This window comes from Aspergillus mulundensis (assembly GCF_003369625.1).
Source record: "Aspergillus mulundensis strain DSM 5745 chromosome Unknown scaffold_2, whole genome shotgun sequence".
Classification (NCBI taxonomy): Eukaryota; Fungi; Ascomycota; class Eurotiomycetes; order Eurotiales; family Aspergillaceae; genus Aspergillus; species Aspergillus mulundensis.
In genome coordinates this window covers 3,327,308-3,345,632 of record NW_020797890.1, presented here as the reverse complement: position 1 = coordinate 3,345,632, position 18,325 = coordinate 3,327,308, and the positions used below count along the sequence as shown (strand labels likewise).

Genomic DNA, 18,325 nt, shown 5'->3' with positions numbered 1-18,325 from the left:
TGCATTATCTTGAGTAGGTGCTGAGCACAGTGATGTGCGGCCAAATCATCACCGTCTCTGTGCTACAGGAGACGAGACTAGGCGAATTGAAATAGACGTTTTCAGCGATGCTCTTCCTCGGCATCACAGGCGCAGAGTACGGCCGAAGCGGAGTACAGACGTGCTTAATCGCTTACCTATAGACTCTGAGCCCGTCCTTCTGAAGACGAAGCCGCTTCATCCGATAGTCGACAATGTCTAGCACGCAGCAACAGCAAGACGTAGGCCAACCTGGCCGAATCTTCCAAGCAGCTTTTCTCGTTCGTCGTGCAGCCTATAAAGTCCCTCTGGCACATCTATCCGCTGACGCTTTCTGTATGGGAGCCCAGGGCGTACAATGGTCAATAACAGCCCTCAGCCTCCTCTTCGTCCTCTTCCGCCTCACAATCCGCCGCCATACCCACCGGCGCTTCCTCCTCGACGACCTTGTCATCCTCGCATGGATGATGCACCTCGAATCCGCCATGATCTGGCAGGTCAAAGCGCCGGCTTTATATCGGACGTTCGAGGTGGAGCGCCAAAGCTGGGAGGTGATCGCGAGCCAAATCACGGTGTTCTACCGCGTCTTGAGCCCGCTGAATATTCTATACCCGCTGGCGCTCTGGTCCATCAAGCTGTCGTTGCTTGTATTCTTCTACGGACTCGGGACGAGGGTAGGAGCCACCGGATCTGGTGGCTCGTTGTGCTTGTTGTGACGGTTGGTGTGGGATCGTGGCGGTCGCTGATAGCGATTTCAAGTGCATGACGGCGATTATAAGAACCTGTCTAGTAAGTATCTATGGATGTGTCATAACGTATCGATGCTCGAAGAGGAAGTTGATCTAACCTCTGCCATCTCACTTCCAGCGGTATGCCACACGCCCGCGAAAGTCAGCCGGAAGATGAGACTGTTCTACTTCAACTGTATCGGGGATGTGGTGACTGATTTAATGAGTACACCCAGCCGGTCTTTGTTCATTCTAGTCACTCCTGCTGGGCTACTTATCCCGTCCAAGCCATGATTCTTCCTACTGACAGTCCTCGCAATGTCTAGTCCTCTCAATCCCAATCCTCATCCTCTGGCGCATCCACATCTCAATCCGCAAGAAGGTCATAATGACCGCCGTATTCTCAGCGACGGAAAGTGGGGGAAAATAATCGTGACAACGCGTTCTTTGGAGCCGAAGATACAGCGCTGGAGATTGGCGTTGAGCCTGGGCAAATTCCCATGAGTTGTGAGGGTTATGGTTGATGCGAATGGGCTGATTAGGAGCACGTCTAGGGACAGTAAGGCTCGCTCGGCAGGGTAAAAATGGATTAAGCATATAGGAGCATGATTCTAGAACATTATACCTAGAAAGTGTAAACTGTATTTCATATGAATGGTATACTTCTGGCGTTTTGACGGACAAGGATGTTGAATGACGCCTAGCTTTCCCAGAGAAAACGCAAGGATTACACGTCTGTCCATTGATAGCTCGGCCCGAGGACCTGTAGTGATTATTAGACTGGATAAGTGCGAATATTGCCAACCAAAAAGGTCTGTATGTCAATGAATACCATAGTCCTGCAGGCTTCGGTACCCGCCAACGCCAACGTTGGTCTTTGTATGAGTGCCAGCCTGCCAAGTGTAGAAAGACCACGGTAGAAGATTAATACGGTCTTGTTGTCCATTTGATAAGCTGAGGATATATTGTTCAAGATATTATCAAGTAGTCCAACCAAAGCAACCCTGACAGGCCCAAGTCCAATATTTTCTATCTGGGTTCCAGCCGGGTTTTGGACATGGAGTGCGTAAAGATTCTGAGCAAGCTTCCATTTCACTTACTGGAATGAACCATGCTACGATGTTGCGCATTTTAGGGTACCATGGGTATCTACTGCCGTTGCAATAACCCCTCCAACCGGCCCCTTGATGGGGAAAATATGGTAGCGTTGATTCTAGACCAGCTCATCGCGAGCAGCATATCCTGCAGGTTTGGCTGGGGCCGTCACGCACATGGTACCTCCTTTGTCGACACCTTGTGGCGTCGGCATTTCGTGGTTCGGTATAACAGTCGTTCCCACTTGACATGATGGAAAGGGGGCTTGCTTCCAAGGTTAGCCTCCCTTGTTCCAAGGTTTCGTGAATAACCCGAGGGTATGGAGTGAAAATGTTACATCTGCAGATCCGGAAACAGCCCGAATGCCATGTGCCCTAGCCCAAGTAGAACATGTCTACTCTTGCTTACAGCAGTCTCCAGGTCACAAACATGTTTTATACACTCTGATTTGCCGGCTGTTTAGTAATGTTGGCATTGCTTAGCACGTTATCCCAGTCAACCCCGTAGATGCGCTTTCCGGGCTGATTGAGCCGACCTCGAGAATGTCTTCTTTATCCTTTACCCAATACCCTTCAAACTTGGGCCGATCGGCCATTATGGCCGCCGCACCTGGCATCTTGCCACCTGCGGATGCATAGGTAGCTTACGGTTGTGGGATGAGCACTGTTATAAAACAAGGCATAGTAATCGACAGTCATGCTTTGTGAAAAGAGCAAAGAAGTTATATACGTAGTAGAGCAAAGCACAAAACAAAGATAAAGAAACAAGAGAAACAGCACAGCACAATCACTCAGTTGGCCAGTACTGCGAGGGCATTTTCTTGCCGCTCCAGGGGTCCCAGAACATGTAGTTCAGCTCGTCACGCTTGCTAGGAATAGGGACAACCTCCACCCAGATTTTATTATTGTCCACCCCGGTCTTGACCACCTTGCCAACGCCAACGTACACGTCTCGCTTGGGTGCTTTGGGCGGACAGTAGCGGCCGTGGTATTCTTCGCCAATATTAGGTTGGCAACGAATAAGGGGTAAGTTACGCCAGCGAAGAGTTTTAAGCAGCATGCGCTGGGCTATACTGCACTGGACACCTGGGATAGGGTTGCTTGGGAGCTCATCCATCCACTCGCGGGTAATAGGGTGGAAGAAGTCGTAATCTCCCCCAGTCTTCCCTGTTGGCTCAACATATACATACCATCTTGTTATTCCGCCAACCTGGCGAATAAACCCAATAGTAACAATCTTGCCCACTCCAGCAAACCACTGTCCGTCAGGCGCAATGTAAGCGCCCGTGCACTCCGTGCCCAGTGGCGGCTGCCTCGTTTTGCTCACCTCTACTCCCCAATTAATTGCCGGGAGCTTTCCATACCAGTGTCGCACAAGATTAGTGTGCACTTCTCGCCTGGGACGCTCTGGATTCAGGCGGCGCTGTGTCTCCGCGCTCCCCGAGTATGGCGACCGCGGTAGATCCTCGTCCGCAATGCTCACATTGGTTAATCCCTCCCATGCGAAGAATCCGCCGGCCGAGGGCACCTGCGCTGGCTCTATGTCGTAGTAGCCGTAATGAGCATCGCCTTCCACCTCCGTGCCAGGCCTAACACTAACAATCTTCCCCATGCCGGCATGATCCAGTCCTCTTGAAGACATATAGCAACCGGGGCCAATGTCGCCAGGGCCCAGGCCAGGTTTTCGTAGGAGAAAGCGCTGTGGGCTGGGTATATTGAACTCTCTTGCCTCCCGCACGAGGACAGTGGGGTCCAATGGGTACTGGTTGAATGGCATGTCCTCCAAGCTGATGGGGTCGGAGAAGCGATATCGTTTGCTGGGCAAGGTGTCGCGTACAAGTTGTGGCTCGACCTTGACATAGGTGCTGCCGTCATGAGTGATCCCAACTTCACTCACAACACCCCGGCCAAAGTAGCGCTTTCCATTGGGGGCGTCGTACCATCCGGAATATATACTTGAAACAAGGGGCGCCCTGCCAGTCTGGGTAGCGGCCTCCATATCTTTGCTGAGAGCACGTATGTATGGTGGGAAAGGAAAGGAAACGAATCGAAGACAAGGATAGGGGGGAAACAAGAAAAGAGAGGAGAATAGACACAGAAAAGTAGTAAGTATGGACGATGAGGCATTTATGCTTGTAAAGACCTGGCACTCCTGGCAATCCTTTGTGAATTAACTACTTAAAATATCTCCTTTGACCCGGCACTGCCCTGGTTCACTCAGTGTACCAGACTTTTAGACTTTTTCTCTTTATATCTATTCTTGTTTAGGAACAACTCATCGGTCATTGTCTCTTATGGTCCTTTTCCGTACCTTCCAGACCGCCACCTCTTTGGCCTTCTCAATCCGAGTGTGGCGACGATTAGTCTTGCGACCCCCGATTCCTTCCTTGACCTTACCTTGCGGAGAGTATGCCGGCAGTGGTCGACTGCTGGACGTACAACAATGCCATCAAGATACTAAAGAACGGGCAGTCACAGCTCAAGCAGTCATTGCAAGGCAAGAAACATATACACCCACGCCCAGATCTATATAAACAGGAAACATCCATGCAATACATCAAAAGTCAAATACTACCCAAATATCCCTAAGACAAGGGCAAAGGCCTGCCCTGCTCTCTTTATTCAGCTGGCCAGTACCTCTCTGGCATCCGCTTTCCAGACCAAGGATCCCAGAACAAGTACTCCCACTTGCCGCGCTTGTCTGCGACAGGCACCACCTCCACCCAGATCCGGTTCTGCTCATCCACCCCCGTGCTGACCACCTTGCCCACTCCGACATAGACATCTCGCCTGGGCGCTTTGGGCGGGCAGTACCGGCCAGGATACACCTCGCCAATCTCAGGTTTGCGGCGGATTGCAGGGAGATGCCGCCAGCGGGAAGGCAGAGCCCTGCGCTGCGCTATACTGCACTGGACACCAGGGATAGGGTTGCTTGGTAGTTCGTCCATCCACTCGCGTGTAACTGGATGAAAAAAGTCATAATCCCTGCCAGCTGGAGCCCTATCACTAATTGGCTCAACATAAACATACCATGCTTGAGGCGCCGCAGGCCGGTTAATGCAGCCAACAGTCACCACCTTACCTACCCCAGCAAACCACTGGCCATCAGGCGCAAAGAACGCGCCCGCGCTTTCCCTACCGAGCCGCGGCTGCTCACCGCGCGAGCCTGGCAGACGCGGCAGCTTCCCATACCAGTAGTACAAGCAATCAAAGTTCTCCTCTCGCAGGGGGCGTGCGGTATTCTCACGCGCCTTCCGCTGCGTCTCCGCGCTCCCTGTGTAAGGCGAACGTGGTAGCTCGTCCTCCACAATATCCGCGTCGGTGTACAATTCCTGCAGCGGGAATACACCGCGCACGCGCGATGGATCCAGCGCATAGTAGCCGGTTGGAGTGCCGTCGGGTCTCACAAGGGGCGCAATGATCTTTCCAACCCCGTCGTAGCTCTGCCCTCTTGCGCTCTCGTAATACCCGTGCCAGATTTCGCCTGGGCCCAGGCCGGACTTGGGCTGCGACTTGAGCGTGCGCCGCTTTCTGGCTAGTACCTGCTCAGTGCGAACCTCGATGTCCTCGGGGTACTGGTCCAGTGGCATGTCCTCGTCTGTTAGGGGGTCGAAGAAGCGGAACTGCTTGTTGGTCGAGCTCCTGAGGACTTGCGGCTCGGCGTTAACGTAGGTACTGCCATCATGTGTGATTCCGATCTCGGTGACAACCCCAACTCCAAAGTATTCCTTTCCGTCAGGTGCATTGTACCATCCACCATGGATTGTATCGACTCGCGGGGTTCGGCCGGTGCCGGTCCTGCCGGCTCGGATCAGGGCGTCCATACGTTTGCTGGTGGACATGGTAGCGTGGAAAGAAAAGGGAAAGAAACAGGGATCTCAAGACTGAAGCATGAAGAGAAAAGAAACACAAAGAGGGATATAGGCACAGAGGCAGGGTTATACATGAGGAGAGTTGGAGCGACTTGGTCAGGTGCTTATGCTTCTCGAGTCTTTGTGGTCTGGATGACACTGTGGCGGTTTTTAGCATCTTTACCAAGTCAATTCACGGCCAGAACATCTTTCTTTGTTTATTCATAAGGGTTGCAAGCACTCCCAACTCTATTCTAGTCTATCCACACACATACTCCGTATTCATTTGTCTATTCTTAGTGCCAACCCTTTCAATGTTGTGCCTGCTTTCCGCTTCGCCTCTTGTTCTTCCGCTTAGGATCGTAAGTGTTGAAATGCTGGGTATTCACGCCTTATGCGCTTATACCTGCTCTGGTCCACCTCGTCCATCCTGCTTGGCAGTCTTTTTATATCCTTTTCAATTTCTATCTTCACTCTCTCCTCTTCCTCATCGGTATACACCAATCCGGCAACCCGCGGTGTGTGCCTGAGCACCTCTCGTTCCAAGTTTCCAATGCATGCTTCACATCATTGAATCGGAGTTGCAAGGGTGCCTCCTTGTCTCTGCTCACCCATTCCGTCCATTCCCGGATGGCTTGTGTGCGCCAGCCCTCTCTGTATCGCTTCCTCGAATGTTCCTCCTCATCCTTGAGATTTCCACACAGAACGGCGAGATCAGTGGGTAGATGTGGGATTGGAAATTCGGAATCCGGACCATCGTCCTCGGGTCCCGGTTTCTTATCGACACCAACAGGCAGTTCCAGACCAGGGCGACGTAATCACCGACTAAGTCGAACATGTTCTTTTTCTCGAGTTCATCAAGCACCTGTTCCATTGTCTCCACTTGCTCCAGTTCAAAATCTCCCAGTGTGCCTTCACGCTGAAGCCTTGTTAAAGCGTCTCGAAGTTTAGAGTAGGACTCCGTCTGCTCGTGGTTTATCCGGCCCAGTCTGCGCGCATATGTCCGGCAGCGTCACGAACTTCTGCTCTCGCGATCGAGTATCGAACAACTTGCGTGCTTTGCGCTGCTTGAAAGTTGCCACTGGAGAAGGCGGACGTGGTCGCCGGGCATTTTCATGTCTGACTGGATAATTTGTTGAGGCGCGGGAGGAGGAGGCTACTGCTAAGCGAACATCGCGCTCTGACTGACCTTGCTCTTGAAGCGGAATTCTGGCTGCGGACGGTTGCCTGTGTTGCAACAGTAACTGATCCTGGCCGCTTGAGTGGTATTGTCCGTGAGAGGGGGGCTCGGAACCTGACGCGGCTCTGGCATTCTGGGCATAGGGATCAAAGCGATATGCAGCATTACGTGGGCGGTTTCTGCTCGCTGCAGAGGTTCCCTGAGAGTCCGGGTTGCGACGGGCTCTGCTCATTCTGAGTGTGGAAGTCTGTTGGGTGTTCATACGCTTGCGAAAGGCATGGAATATGGAAGTGTTGTTGTGTAGAGATTGTTAGAGGAGGAGGAGCGGTGGTTGGAGAAGGAAAGAAGTTCCAGCGGAAGAAATTTGATTCTTTAGGTATTTATACCTGTTGATGACTCGTTGAGGCATAAAAAACAGTGATGGTTGTGGTACTACCTGTATCTAGACTCTCGGCGCTGAGTTGACCATTCACACTGTGCCTACTGGGTAATGCTGGGGTATTGGCCTAATATGAGAGCTTTCTGGTGAATATCTTGGCCTGTGTGTCGCCAGCCTGCCGTAGAGAGATCAAAGCATCCTATACTTATTGAACTTCCAATAGTCCATCATGCAGAAACGTTTGGGCGGCATATAAGCCTCAGCCCTAAGTTCCGGGCGTGCAATATAGGTGAGGACTCATGCATCATGCAGCCCTAGCCTCTGGCAGGTGAAGGTGCATATTCACATATATATAAACAGTCAACGAGCAAAACATATAATCAGTCACCAACCAAGCGAGATATAAACAGCAATGGGAAAACAGCAAATCAATGTACACATAGAAGCAAGAACCTGCCTTGCCATTGTTACTCAAGCGGCCAATACCACTCCGGCATCTTCTTGCCACTCCAGGGGTCCCGGAACTGATGATTCCAGCTATCGCGCTTGTTGGCCACAGGCACCACCTCCACCCAAATCCGACCCCGTTCTTCATCCACGCCCGTTTTCACAACCTTGCCAATGCCAACATAGACATCCCGTTTCGGCGCACCCGGAGGGCAATACCGACCGTGGTATTCCTCGCCGATTGCTGGCTGGCGATTGATGACTGGGAGGTCTCGCCAGCGCGATGGAAGGGTCCTGCGCTCCCTTGGAGTACACTGCATGCCAGGAATAGGGTTGGTTTGAGGCAGCTCGTCCATCCACTCACGAGTCTGAGGGTGAAAAAAGTCATAGTCTCCTCCAGTCTTGCCTGTTGGCTCCACATATACATACCATTCTTGGGAACATCCAATATGCAAGATATATCCAACTGCAACAACCCTGCCTACCCCAGCGAACCACTGCCCGTCCGGGGCGAAATACGCGCCAGAATGCTCAGAGCCCAGTCGTGGCTGGTCACGGGCTTGAGCGGGCATTGGCGGAAGCTTCCCATACCAGTGGTGGAGTTCATGATGAATCTCGCGCCTGGGGCGGTCTTTGTTCTCGCGCTGCTGTGTCTCCAGGCTTCCTGTATAGTACGACCGTGGAAGCTCGTGTTCCTCAATGTCACGACGCGAATACGTCTCCCAGACGGGGATTGGACCGCGGATCCGCGACGGTTCAATCCAGAAACTGCCGCTGGGCTGGCCGTCTTCTTGGATGATGGGTGTGACAATGCGGCCGACGCCGTAGAACACCACATTCTGCGCGGAGTCGTAAAAGCCGCGCGCCATGTCACCCGGCTTCAGGCCTGGGGTTGTTGGTTTCGGGCCGTACGTGGGTCCTTTACGGGGACTGAAGTAGGTTCGTTCGAAGACGAGCTCGGGGTCTTCCGGGTATTGATCTTCCGGCATGTCCTCGTCGGTGGAGGGATCAAAGAACCGGAATCGGTCATCCTCGGTATTGGTGGGCTCAGCGTTCACATAGACACTGCCGTCATGGGTATACCCGATCTCCATAACTGTACCCAGTCCAAAGTAGCGCTTTCCATTGGGTGCTGTGTACCATCCCCCGTAGATACTGGCGAGTTCGGGAATTCCGCCGGCCCTGCCGGCGTTGCGAAGCGCCTCGATCCGTGCGCTGCTTAGCATATTGGCGGGCGAGAGGAGGGTTGGGAGAAACAAAAGAAACGACAAGCCAAGAGAGGGAGCAAAAAGACCATGAGCCAAAAGAGCGAGATTATGAAAATGGAGGCAAGGGAAGACGAAAGCCGGACGAACCGGAAAGGTATTTATGCTCGACGCCTGGCTCCCATTGTATACCTAGGTATGGTACCAGACCTTCGGGACCTCGTGATAGTACCGTAGGCCTGCGTGGCGTTGCCAGGATGTCTATTTTTAATGCACCTTTTTGTTCCACTTGCCGTCGTCCACTCTACCACTCGGCTGGTTCGCCGCCTCTTGTTCAAGGAAGACGTCTAGATTTTTGACAGTCGGAAGTTTCTCCAAACTTGGGTCCAAGTCCTCCACAAGCCAAATGCAGTTCCAAATCTTTTTTGCGAGTTCTCCAATAAAGGCGAGTTATTCATATTCCCTCAACACCTCAAAGGTCTTCAGAACCGTGTCCACATGTTCCAACTTAAGTTCCGGAACTTTTCCATCCCGGTGAGCCCTAGCAAACAGATCCAGGGTTTCAGCATGCAAGTCTTTTGAGTGTCTTTGGCCAGAGGAACTTTTGAAGGGCCTGGTATCGTAAGATATCTCTTGAAATCAAGGATAGAGCTCGTCGCGGTAGATATCGTCCGGACGTTTGCGACCGGTCTAGCTCTTGATTGTGTTGTCGACGGCCAGCGAAATGAGGATTGGGGCGAGGGCCCCTGATGGATTTGAGGCAGGAGTTGCTGAATGTAAACCTCGGCTCGGGGTAGTGCTTGCGGAAACTTGTTCATCTGCTGGATCACGGTCTCGTCTCGGGTAAAACAGCTCTGTCCACAAACGGGGCGCTGAACCACCGCCGTGGTTGCCGGAGGGTAGTGGATGTTCGCCGGGCGCAGGAGGACAGTTTTGGTTCGGCTGCGCTTCAGGTCCATCATGGTTGTGAGAGTGTAGAGGAGGCTCGCGAAGGGCAGGAGGATGGGCTTGACTTGACCGCGCTTCGGATCCGTCGCTGTTGCAGGAAGGTAATGGAGGTGTCCGGGGCGCAGACGGACGGTTTCGACTTGACTGAAACAGATCTGACCACCGAAAGGGCACTGGAGCGCCGCGTCGGGTGTCAGATAATCCTGAAGATGCTTGGTTTGTCATAATGAGAACGTTCCGATCGATTTCGTAGGCCGGGTCTTGGATGATTTAATGCTTGGGTAGGCACTGTGTGGGCGATACTGTGGACTTGGAGGGTGGTAGATGGAAGGGGAAGGAGGCAAGACGGGAAGCGGAGTGGATATCCAGATAGACCATGTTGTTGGTCCATGATGATATAAAGAAGAGTGCTGAAGATGATATTCCTTGTATTTCTGCTCTTTAACATGAGGCGACGAATCACGCTTTGCCTGGTGGATATCCTTTGGTAGCTGCGTAACATGAAGCTTCTCGTTCAGCCGGCTGGCTCATAGGCGGCTTGCCTAGTCAGTTCAGCTGCACGCCACCCCTAGAAGCGGAGAAAGCTCGCGGCATGGTCCAGTTCCGTGTACAGGATACTCAGAGATCGCGGCCGCATGGTAACCTCAGCTCCAAGTCTCGGAGACCCAGGAGTAGCAAATGGCAGAGGCTCATGCATGGATAGCCCGTAGCCCCTGGTAGGTGAACGTGCAGATGCACATTTGGCATAAAGCCTACCTATGAATCACTTCGTAGTATTCTCCATGGATAAACAATCCACCCCAGAGAGCTTCCTCAGGAAATTGGTATGACGACCGTAACAAGGAGGCTCAACACTGTAGCGCAGTGCCATTCTATAGCCCATCGGAGAATGTAGCACTGGGTGTGGAGGTATACTGAGGTCGAATCCCAAGGATGTGGTACCTAATCAAGATTTTGCGGGGAGCCGCCTAGGTGGCGCAGGCACAGCCTTACAGGGCAGGGCCCGCTTCAGTGCCCCGCTGCGGGCCGAAGGTGTACCCGGGTACCGGTACTGTAGGCGCGGGGACGAATTGAGTCATTGACAGTATGGTAGACTACGGCCAAAAGACGACAATTCTTGCGACGCCCGATCCCGGGCGAAACGTCATGATCCAAGTGAGTTACAGGCCGATGGTGGCTTGCAGCCCCAGCACCTTGGCAGGGCAGGCCCTGGATCCTCCCGGTCGGCGCTGACTGTACCTGGTTGGGTGCTTAGTGCCGCCTACCTATTCGTGTCGCAAGTATCGGACTCCCCTTTTATCACTGCGCTTGCGGCTTACGCACGTTTCCAAGATTAGCTGCATCGTTACACCTTGACTGGGGCCAGGATTGCCTGTGCGCAGGGCACCCGTCGGCGACAGCATTTCGTCACCCGGTGGCAGTGACTGGGAACGTCAGCGAATTGTGTGAACTACCATACTACAGTACGGTGGTAAACTAGTGCTTTAGCGGCGCGGGATTGATCCTTTTCGGGCGGTTGGAGAGCTCAGATCGCTCGGCCCCGCGTTGGGCTTACCCTCTAAGCACCTACCTTCCTTCGAATCCTACGTCACATGTGTTGGCTCTCGTGGCTTATTCGGCCCCCATCTGCGACACTTGAATGACAGTGTGAAGGCATGGATCAGTTTGCGTCGCAGGATGGTAAAACACGGGGACAGAGCAACGCCACCGAGGCCGCCACCGCTGCATCAGGCTTCGCTATGGATACATTTCATTTCGCACCCCTACTGCTGGCTCCTATCTAACCTTATCTGAGTCGGAGCGAAACGTACCGCCAGCACTGCCTGGGTGGGGGCGTTCGACGTGATGAGGTGAGCTTTGTTCAACTCGTTGTTGTATATATAGACGCTTTCACTCTCCTCCCGGCGGCGCTTGTCCTGGAGTAGTTTACGTTCTATCTCCTGAGCAGCCAAGATGCCACATCTTCCGTATCCTTATGTGTTTCCGTTGCTTTTATCAATACCTCTTTTAGTGCGCTACATTGTCCTATATGTTTCATACCATATCGTCAATATCCGGCGAAGGACGGACGCTCCAGGCAAACAGGTGCCCCCCGACCTGCCGCCAAGTGTCCCCGTCTTGGGTCTTTTGTATCATATCTTCTTCAACGGCGCAGCTTTCGTGAAACGCGTGACGTATGCTGCCTCTCTTTCCTTCGTTTTCCGATCCATATTCTTTCTTAGCTAACCCGTCGACTGCTCAGGACATACTGCGGCCACCTGACATGTATCCGAGCTTCACTGCTCCCTACCGCGCCGGGGGTCTTTGTAATTCAAGACCCAGAAGCCGTCGCCGCTATGTGGAAACACCCGGCCCTTGCCAGTCCCGTCTACATGTACACTGTCGGCCTGCGAAGACTGTTCGGCATGAAGGAGAGCGCCATCGCGACATATACAGCCGACGATTCCGGACCGTATCGCAAACCGCACCCCAAGAGCAACATCGCGCCGCACAACCGTGTCGACTTCCTCACGCATGACTCCCTCCTCCGCGGACTGACGGGTCCGGGGTTGGCGCCGATGTTCCAGCGCTTCCAGGCCGTCCTCACCCGCGAAATCGACAATCTCGGCATAGAGAAAGAGTGGACCGAGATGCCCGATATGCTGCGATTCTTCAAAGACCACATCGGTCGCGCCATTATCACCTCCCTCGTCGGCCCGTCACTACTGGAAATACACCCTACCTTCCAAGCGAACCTGTGGGAGTTCGACGCCGCCGTCCCCTACATCATCAGAGGCACCCCGCGACTCCTCTACCCAAGAGCCTACCGCGCGCGAGACGACCTCCTCCAGCAAATCCAATCCTGGTACTGGCACGCCCGCGCCCAATCCGCCGAGACCCACAACCTTGAACACGATATCGACTCCATCTGGGGCAGCGCCATGATGCGCGAACGCCAACAGTTCCTCTTGAGCGCCGACAAGCAAGACGACGCGGCCCTAGCCTCCGCCGACCTAGGCCTCCTCTGGACGGCCGTAACCAACGTCGTTCCGAACGCGATGCTAGCCATCCTACACATCTCCTCGGACGCTGGGCTGCTCGATCGCGTCCGCGCGAGTCTCCGCGATACAGTCCGTTCATCGGCTACATGCGCCTTCACAGTGGACATGGACCGGCTCCTCCGCGACGACCTCCTCCAGTCCATCTACGCCGAGACGCTCCGGCTGCACGTGCAGTCGTATGTGACGCGGTGCTCGCCGCACGAGCCCGTGGCGCTGGGGCGGTGGTGGCTGCCGCAGAACGAGGTCGCGACGGTGAGCTCGTATGCGTCGCAGATGAGCGAGATGGTGTGGAATACGCGGGATGGAGCGCATCCGGTGACGGAGTTCTGGGCCGACCGGTTCCTTATTCACCCTGGCGATCCCAGTTCGGGGCCCCTGCGCGCTCAGGGGCCCGGGGCTCCGGGGCAAGGGTCGATGGTGGAAGGTGAGTATCCCGGTCAGGCGAAGTTCACGATGAAGGGGCTGGAGGGATCTTGGGTTCCGTACGGCGGTACGTGATTTATGCTCGCTCAAACTCGCCCGTTATGGGCCTTTGACTGACTGCGTGTGCTGTAGCTGGCTTTGGAGCCTGCCCCGGCCGACATTTCGCGAAGCGCATCATGCTTTACACGATTGCGCTCTTTGTCACGCAGTTCGATGTCGAGATTCGGACGAAGAAGTTCAGGATGGATTCGCTTGGGTTTGGGCTCGGCACGGAGAAGCCGAAGGATAAGGTTGTTTTTGCACTCAGGCGGAGGGGACTGGAGGATGAGACTTGAGTCTCCGTCTGGGTGTCCACCGTTTTCGCTGCTTTTCTGACGAGGCTCGGTTTATTTGTTTGTTGCGCGGAGTTGGATACCCTGCCTAGATAACTTCATATCTATCCCGTCCTAGTAACAGACCAGTAGAAAATTGTAACTACTAATTGACTAGCGACATATTGGAAGAAGGTAAGCCAGAGATCATGACTTTCCACTTGTCCCATCTTGAGAACACCAGTCAGCGCTACGCCTGCACATGCCCAGGTGGGGAGGCGCCCTAGCAGAGTCGGGGGACCCCTGAACAACAGATGCTCAGATGACGGATGAGTTCATGCATTGCGATTACGTTCCTGTAATGGGCCCAGAGTAGGCTGTGGGTTGGCTTATGCTGACCTGCAAAGCTCGGTGACACAAAAAATGGGGCGGTCATTGTGAAACTGACTACCCAAGTACCTCACCGCTACATGTCGACGACGACTTACTTCTCCTGTACCGTCATCGGGCTTTGCTTTGTATATTATAGTGTCCTCTTGGCAGCGCATTTGTTGTTGGTGTTGGAAGGGCGGTTGCTCGCGAAATGTGATGCACGACGCAGATCAGTACTTGGTTTGCCACCCATGAGCAAGAGATGTTCTTTAGGCAGAGTACCGCGGCTAAATCCCTGTGACAAATGGGAATATGCTGTTGATAAAAGAACTGTGGGTGTCGCACCAGTTCCCTCCGTCGCAGGATTCGGACCATCGGTATCCATTAGTCAACCTACAAGAGTTGGCGTCGACATTCCCATCCAGTTAAGCCTGAGTCTTCCAGGTTGCCACTGTCAGACGCTTGAAGCTTACTGGTCTTCTTGATACGATCATTGGACTTGTTCAGACGATCCGGTGAACGGCCACCACCGTCCTATGTGCAGTACTGTTAGCACCGCCTTTGTTTAGAATTTGCTCAGGTATGGCGTGTCATACAGATCAAAGAACAATGCACAATGGCATTGTAAAAGGAACCGTAATCAAATACCCTTCGTCCAATCGTCCAGCATCCTTCATCCCACCCAATACCTACATTCCAAGCATTTCCTCTTTATCGCCGAGCCCTCGCCTGGTCGTTCTACCTTAAGATTGATTCGCTCTCCACTGAAAGATATTCTAAAAGTCGTTATCTCCTTCTCCTTACTTTCCTGAATGAGGCTGGGCCGGACGTTATATCCCAGAGCGTCTGGTAGAATATCGCATGCGGTCGATTCAGAGTCTGCCAGAATCGCGAGGTTATTAGGGCTTTGACCGTGTAGGTACCCTAAGTAGCGTCAATGATCTCGTATCTTGTTCACTCCAACAGCCGGCGCTTAGTGAAATGTTCCTGGCCACTTGCTAGCCATTCCTCTCGGTCACATCATTACGCTTTGTTGATCACCGAATGACCAAAGAACAGGTAGTGGCATGGCCACAATGACGCGGATCTGCAGGGTGGTTTCGGCGTGTTCCAGTGCGATCGATTCGTCGCGTATCGGTTGAATGGACTGGTTGACTGGTGTGTCTTGACGTATCGATGTAGCTGATTCTCTCCCATTTGTCGTTGCTCTAGTTTGTTGTCGGACAATGGCCTCGCCGTCGAAGGTTAACATTGAATGTATTTCGGCCATGTGCTCTTGAATCGGCGTCGTAGTCTACGCACCGTACGTACTAAGCACGTTACCCTGGGTTCGGCGATGGCCGCTTGTGTTTGGCATACTCTTTACCTGTTTTCAGCCACTGTGGTATGTTGTCGATGCTGAACCCGTGTATAGCGTGTGCATAGCTGGTGTCTTGGATCCTTTCATTTCATCACCTCCTCCTACTAGGCACAGGTAAGTGATAGACCCATCCAAGGGCTAAAACACATCACAAAATTATGGAAATAACTGTCTCTCATCTTTCCCAGGAAGGATGTTGCCATCGACAACAAAAGTGCTTCGCTAGATCGTCCAAACCCGCACCGGAGGTATGTTACCCAGGAGATACTTCTCTCCGTCTCTAGAGTCCCGATACCACACCGGTGATCTCCCAGTCTCACATTCATGCGAACAATCGGTGCCAGCTTTACCGTCTTGTTCCGTTCATGACCTGCATAGCCATATTAATATGCGCGAAGCACTGCCATGTTCGGCGCGACCATTCGAATTGGAGCGACTTGCGCCGGAAGTGTCGCCGTGCAAGAGAGAATCGTATTTAAGAGCCCGGACCATAGATAGAACAAGACCTAGCCATAGCATTAAAGTTAGCTTTCTCTGTCAACGGCGCCCTCGGTGATTGCTATTAGGGCGCCCAGGGCGGGGTGTACTTAATCTACCTAGGTGTGAGTTTTATTCCTGGCCGTCCCAGGACCACTGGGTTGCGGTAACTAGAATCGTGGCGGGAGCAATGCGCGTTCAGGTTATCTGGCTAGGCAGCCTATTTTGCCCTCCGCTAGATGGCGAGGGCTTGGTGAGCATCGTGTTGATAAAAAGGATTGAAGGGGTGTAGTGAGGGCTAGGGAGAGTGGATTGACCGAAGATTCAGGGCCAGGAGGACTTGGTAGAGAAGGGAGAGTTATCATGCGTAGGATGGTCCAAATGCTTTTGGAGACGATATATTTATAGAAGACCCTGGAGTGGGAGCAAAACTTCAACGTTAAAGCGAAGATGGGCGATGGCGGACGGCGGCGATGGTTAGAATGGACATCGTTAGTGTTTAGACTGTAGGGGGTTAAAGGTACTTGAACGGACAAAACAGGAGGATGAGGACTCTGGTAAACATGTTTTTTGTTGCCACTTGTATGTGTAACTGCGGACCTCATACATGGTCAGGACCGGCAGAGGGGGTTAAATATGGATTGGAAAGGCCCTGGACTACAACGACTAGCAAGCCCTACAATCTTCATGGCAGTAATATGGAAGCCGATACGCTCCGCGATATACTGGGCTGAACGCGCATCTGTTAGTCCAGATATGCGCAGGTACCCCGTACCCTTCAGGGCTATTGGGGTAGTTCTACTAAATTCGAAGGCCTATATATACCTATAGAGATGACCTTGGGAGTTTTCTTGTTGTCTGAAGAATTTCCATTCTTTTGCATCATTTACATCGCGCAGTCGACGCAGATAGCATCTCCTTTAGAAATAAATAAACCCAATGTCACGTCGCATGCGCCGCAGCCGTGTAAGGCGGCGGCGGCGAGCTAGCCCTAACAGGCGCCGAGTCCGTGGCCATAGAGTCCGCGCGAGCAGGCCTATCGTTAAGTGCGTTCCCATCATTCAGTGAAATCTTGGACCTGTTCTTATTTCTCTGTGTCCGATACCCAACCGAGCAGAAAAGACCCAGAGTGAGAACGCCAAACGGACCGCAACCCCCGATTGCAATCTTCTCGCCTTGGCCCAGCCTGCTTCCTTCGGAGCTACAGTTGGCCTCGTAGTGATCCGACGACTACAAGCCCTCACCAATGGCGCTACATTCCAGAGTGTCGGGGTGCAGGGCACCGTACGAAGTTAGGCCCTTTAGCTGGGCGCTGCGGTCGTGTTAGTCATGGTAATGTGAGGCAAAGAGATGAAAGGAAAGAGTTTAGACTGACTGTTCAATGTTCCCTCGTAACTCGATCGACCCTGCGTGCGCTAGGGGTATATCGATGTCAACGGGTTGTATATTGATGCAACCTTAGTGAGAAACTCGGGCAAGAATAAACTTAGTGGATGAGATGTTTCATCAGCAGATGCCGAATAGAAACAAGGCAACGCTATGCGCACCTCTCCATACACTCATGATGTATAGTCAGTTGTTAATGGACGAAAACTTGGAAAAGTTCAGCGTCAACGGCTCAGGCACATATGGGATATGCAATGCCACCTGCATCCCGGCATCGCCAAAGGGACTGTGGCCGTGAACCGGTAGACCAGCAGAGATTAGCTCAGACATCGGATGCTACAGCGAATGCAATGGTCAGCGAGTGGTTTCTTTGATCTGGTAAAGAACTGGTGAAGGGGGAATAGCTACTTCGAGATTTGACTAAAAAGCTGTATATACTCGGCAGATTTGGGTGCCGGAAACGCCATCTCCAATGGTTCTGGAAGACTATTATAATGATCAGGGTCACAGTGAAAACAGTGAAAACAATGCCCATTGTCCAAATGTTGTTCAAATGGTTCAAGAGCGCTAAAGTCGATACTAAGCGGCATGGGTCAGCGAAGCACAATCAACGGAACAGACCTCGGGACGCCAGCGACCTTTCCATACTTCAAGAACATGTCAGACAGAATGATCGAGCCGCAAATCTGTAAAGCGCGAAACTCCACTAACCCACCCAAGAGCTCAAGATCCGGCGCAGTGAGTGTCGGTATCTAATGACGCAGTGATGATCGACCGGGGAAAGAATTTGTGAGCTTCCCGGTGATGTTTGATCTATTAGGAAGATTGAAGTCGCCTGCGAACGTGATGGAAATTAGAACATCGCCGATGATTATGTCGCAGCCGTCAGGAGCGATGGTATGCCCGAGTCATTGTCTATCATGAACCCATAGGTGCCGTTAGAGCACTCCCGCGCGTGGACGGCATGTAAACTATTCGCATATACCAGAGCCGCCCATATCAGCCAAAAAGCCATCGTGATCGCGGTCGGGTGTGATGCGGAACCTGGAACGGGTCGCCTTACTGGTTTGCTTTAAGGATCCCCGCATGCGGCAGAGGCGCGAAA

General features: G+C 52.8%; 7 protein-coding genes across 7 annotated transcripts; 2 read left to right on the top strand and 5 right to left on the bottom strand.

Moving 5' to 3' along the window:
- Positions 1-233: 233 nt before the first annotated feature.
- On the top strand, positions 234-784 carry DSM5745_03723 (uncharacterized protein; the record flags this gene model as incomplete). Its single annotated transcript, XM_026745739.1, has 2 exons — positions 234-721; positions 778-784. The coding sequence occupies 2 exons, from the start codon at positions 234-236 to the stop codon at positions 782-784; spliced, it is 495 nt and encodes a 164-aa protein (XP_026606605.1).
- Positions 785-2,627: 1,843 nt separating this feature from the next.
- Positions 2,628-3,839, bottom strand: DSM5745_03722 (uncharacterized protein; the record flags this gene model as incomplete). Its single annotated transcript, XM_026745738.1, has 1 exon — positions 2,628-3,839. One exon carries the CDS (start codon positions 3,837-3,839, stop codon positions 2,628-2,630), a length of 1,212 nt encoding a protein of 403 aa, XP_026606604.1.
- Positions 3,840-4,458: 619 nt separating this feature from the next.
- On the bottom strand, positions 4,459-5,682 carry DSM5745_03721 (uncharacterized protein; the record flags this gene model as incomplete). The annotated part of the gene is made up of 1 exon (XM_026745737.1): positions 4,459-5,682. One exon carries the CDS (start codon positions 5,680-5,682, stop codon positions 4,459-4,461), a length of 1,224 nt encoding a protein of 407 aa, XP_026606603.1.
- Positions 5,683-6,638: 956 nt separating this feature from the next.
- Positions 6,639-7,103, bottom strand: DSM5745_03720 (uncharacterized protein; the record flags this gene model as incomplete). The annotated part of the gene is made up of 1 exon (XM_026745736.1): positions 6,639-7,103. One exon carries the CDS (start codon positions 7,101-7,103, stop codon positions 6,639-6,641), a length of 465 nt encoding a protein of 154 aa, XP_026606602.1.
- A 614-nt stretch (positions 7,104-7,717) lies between these two features.
- Positions 7,718-8,923, bottom strand: DSM5745_03719 (uncharacterized protein; the record flags this gene model as incomplete). Its single annotated transcript, XM_026745735.1, has 1 exon — positions 7,718-8,923. The coding sequence occupies one exon, from the start codon at positions 8,921-8,923 to the stop codon at positions 7,718-7,720; it is 1,206 nt and encodes a 401-aa protein (XP_026606601.1).
- A 669-nt stretch (positions 8,924-9,592) lies between these two features.
- DSM5745_03718 (uncharacterized protein) lies at positions 9,593-10,075 on the bottom strand (the record flags this gene model as incomplete). Its single annotated transcript, XM_026745734.1, has 1 exon — positions 9,593-10,075. The coding sequence occupies one exon, from the start codon at positions 10,073-10,075 to the stop codon at positions 9,593-9,595; it is 483 nt and encodes a 160-aa protein (XP_026606600.1).
- A 1,728-nt stretch (positions 10,076-11,803) lies between these two features.
- DSM5745_03717 (cytochrome P450) lies at positions 11,804-13,649 on the top strand (the record flags this gene model as incomplete). The annotated part of the gene is made up of 3 exons (XM_026745733.1): positions 11,804-12,024; positions 12,093-13,381; positions 13,447-13,649. The coding sequence occupies 3 exons, from the start codon at positions 11,804-11,806 to the stop codon at positions 13,647-13,649; spliced, it is 1,713 nt and encodes a 570-aa protein (XP_026606599.1).
- Between the last annotated feature and the right edge of the window lie 4,676 nt (positions 13,650-18,325).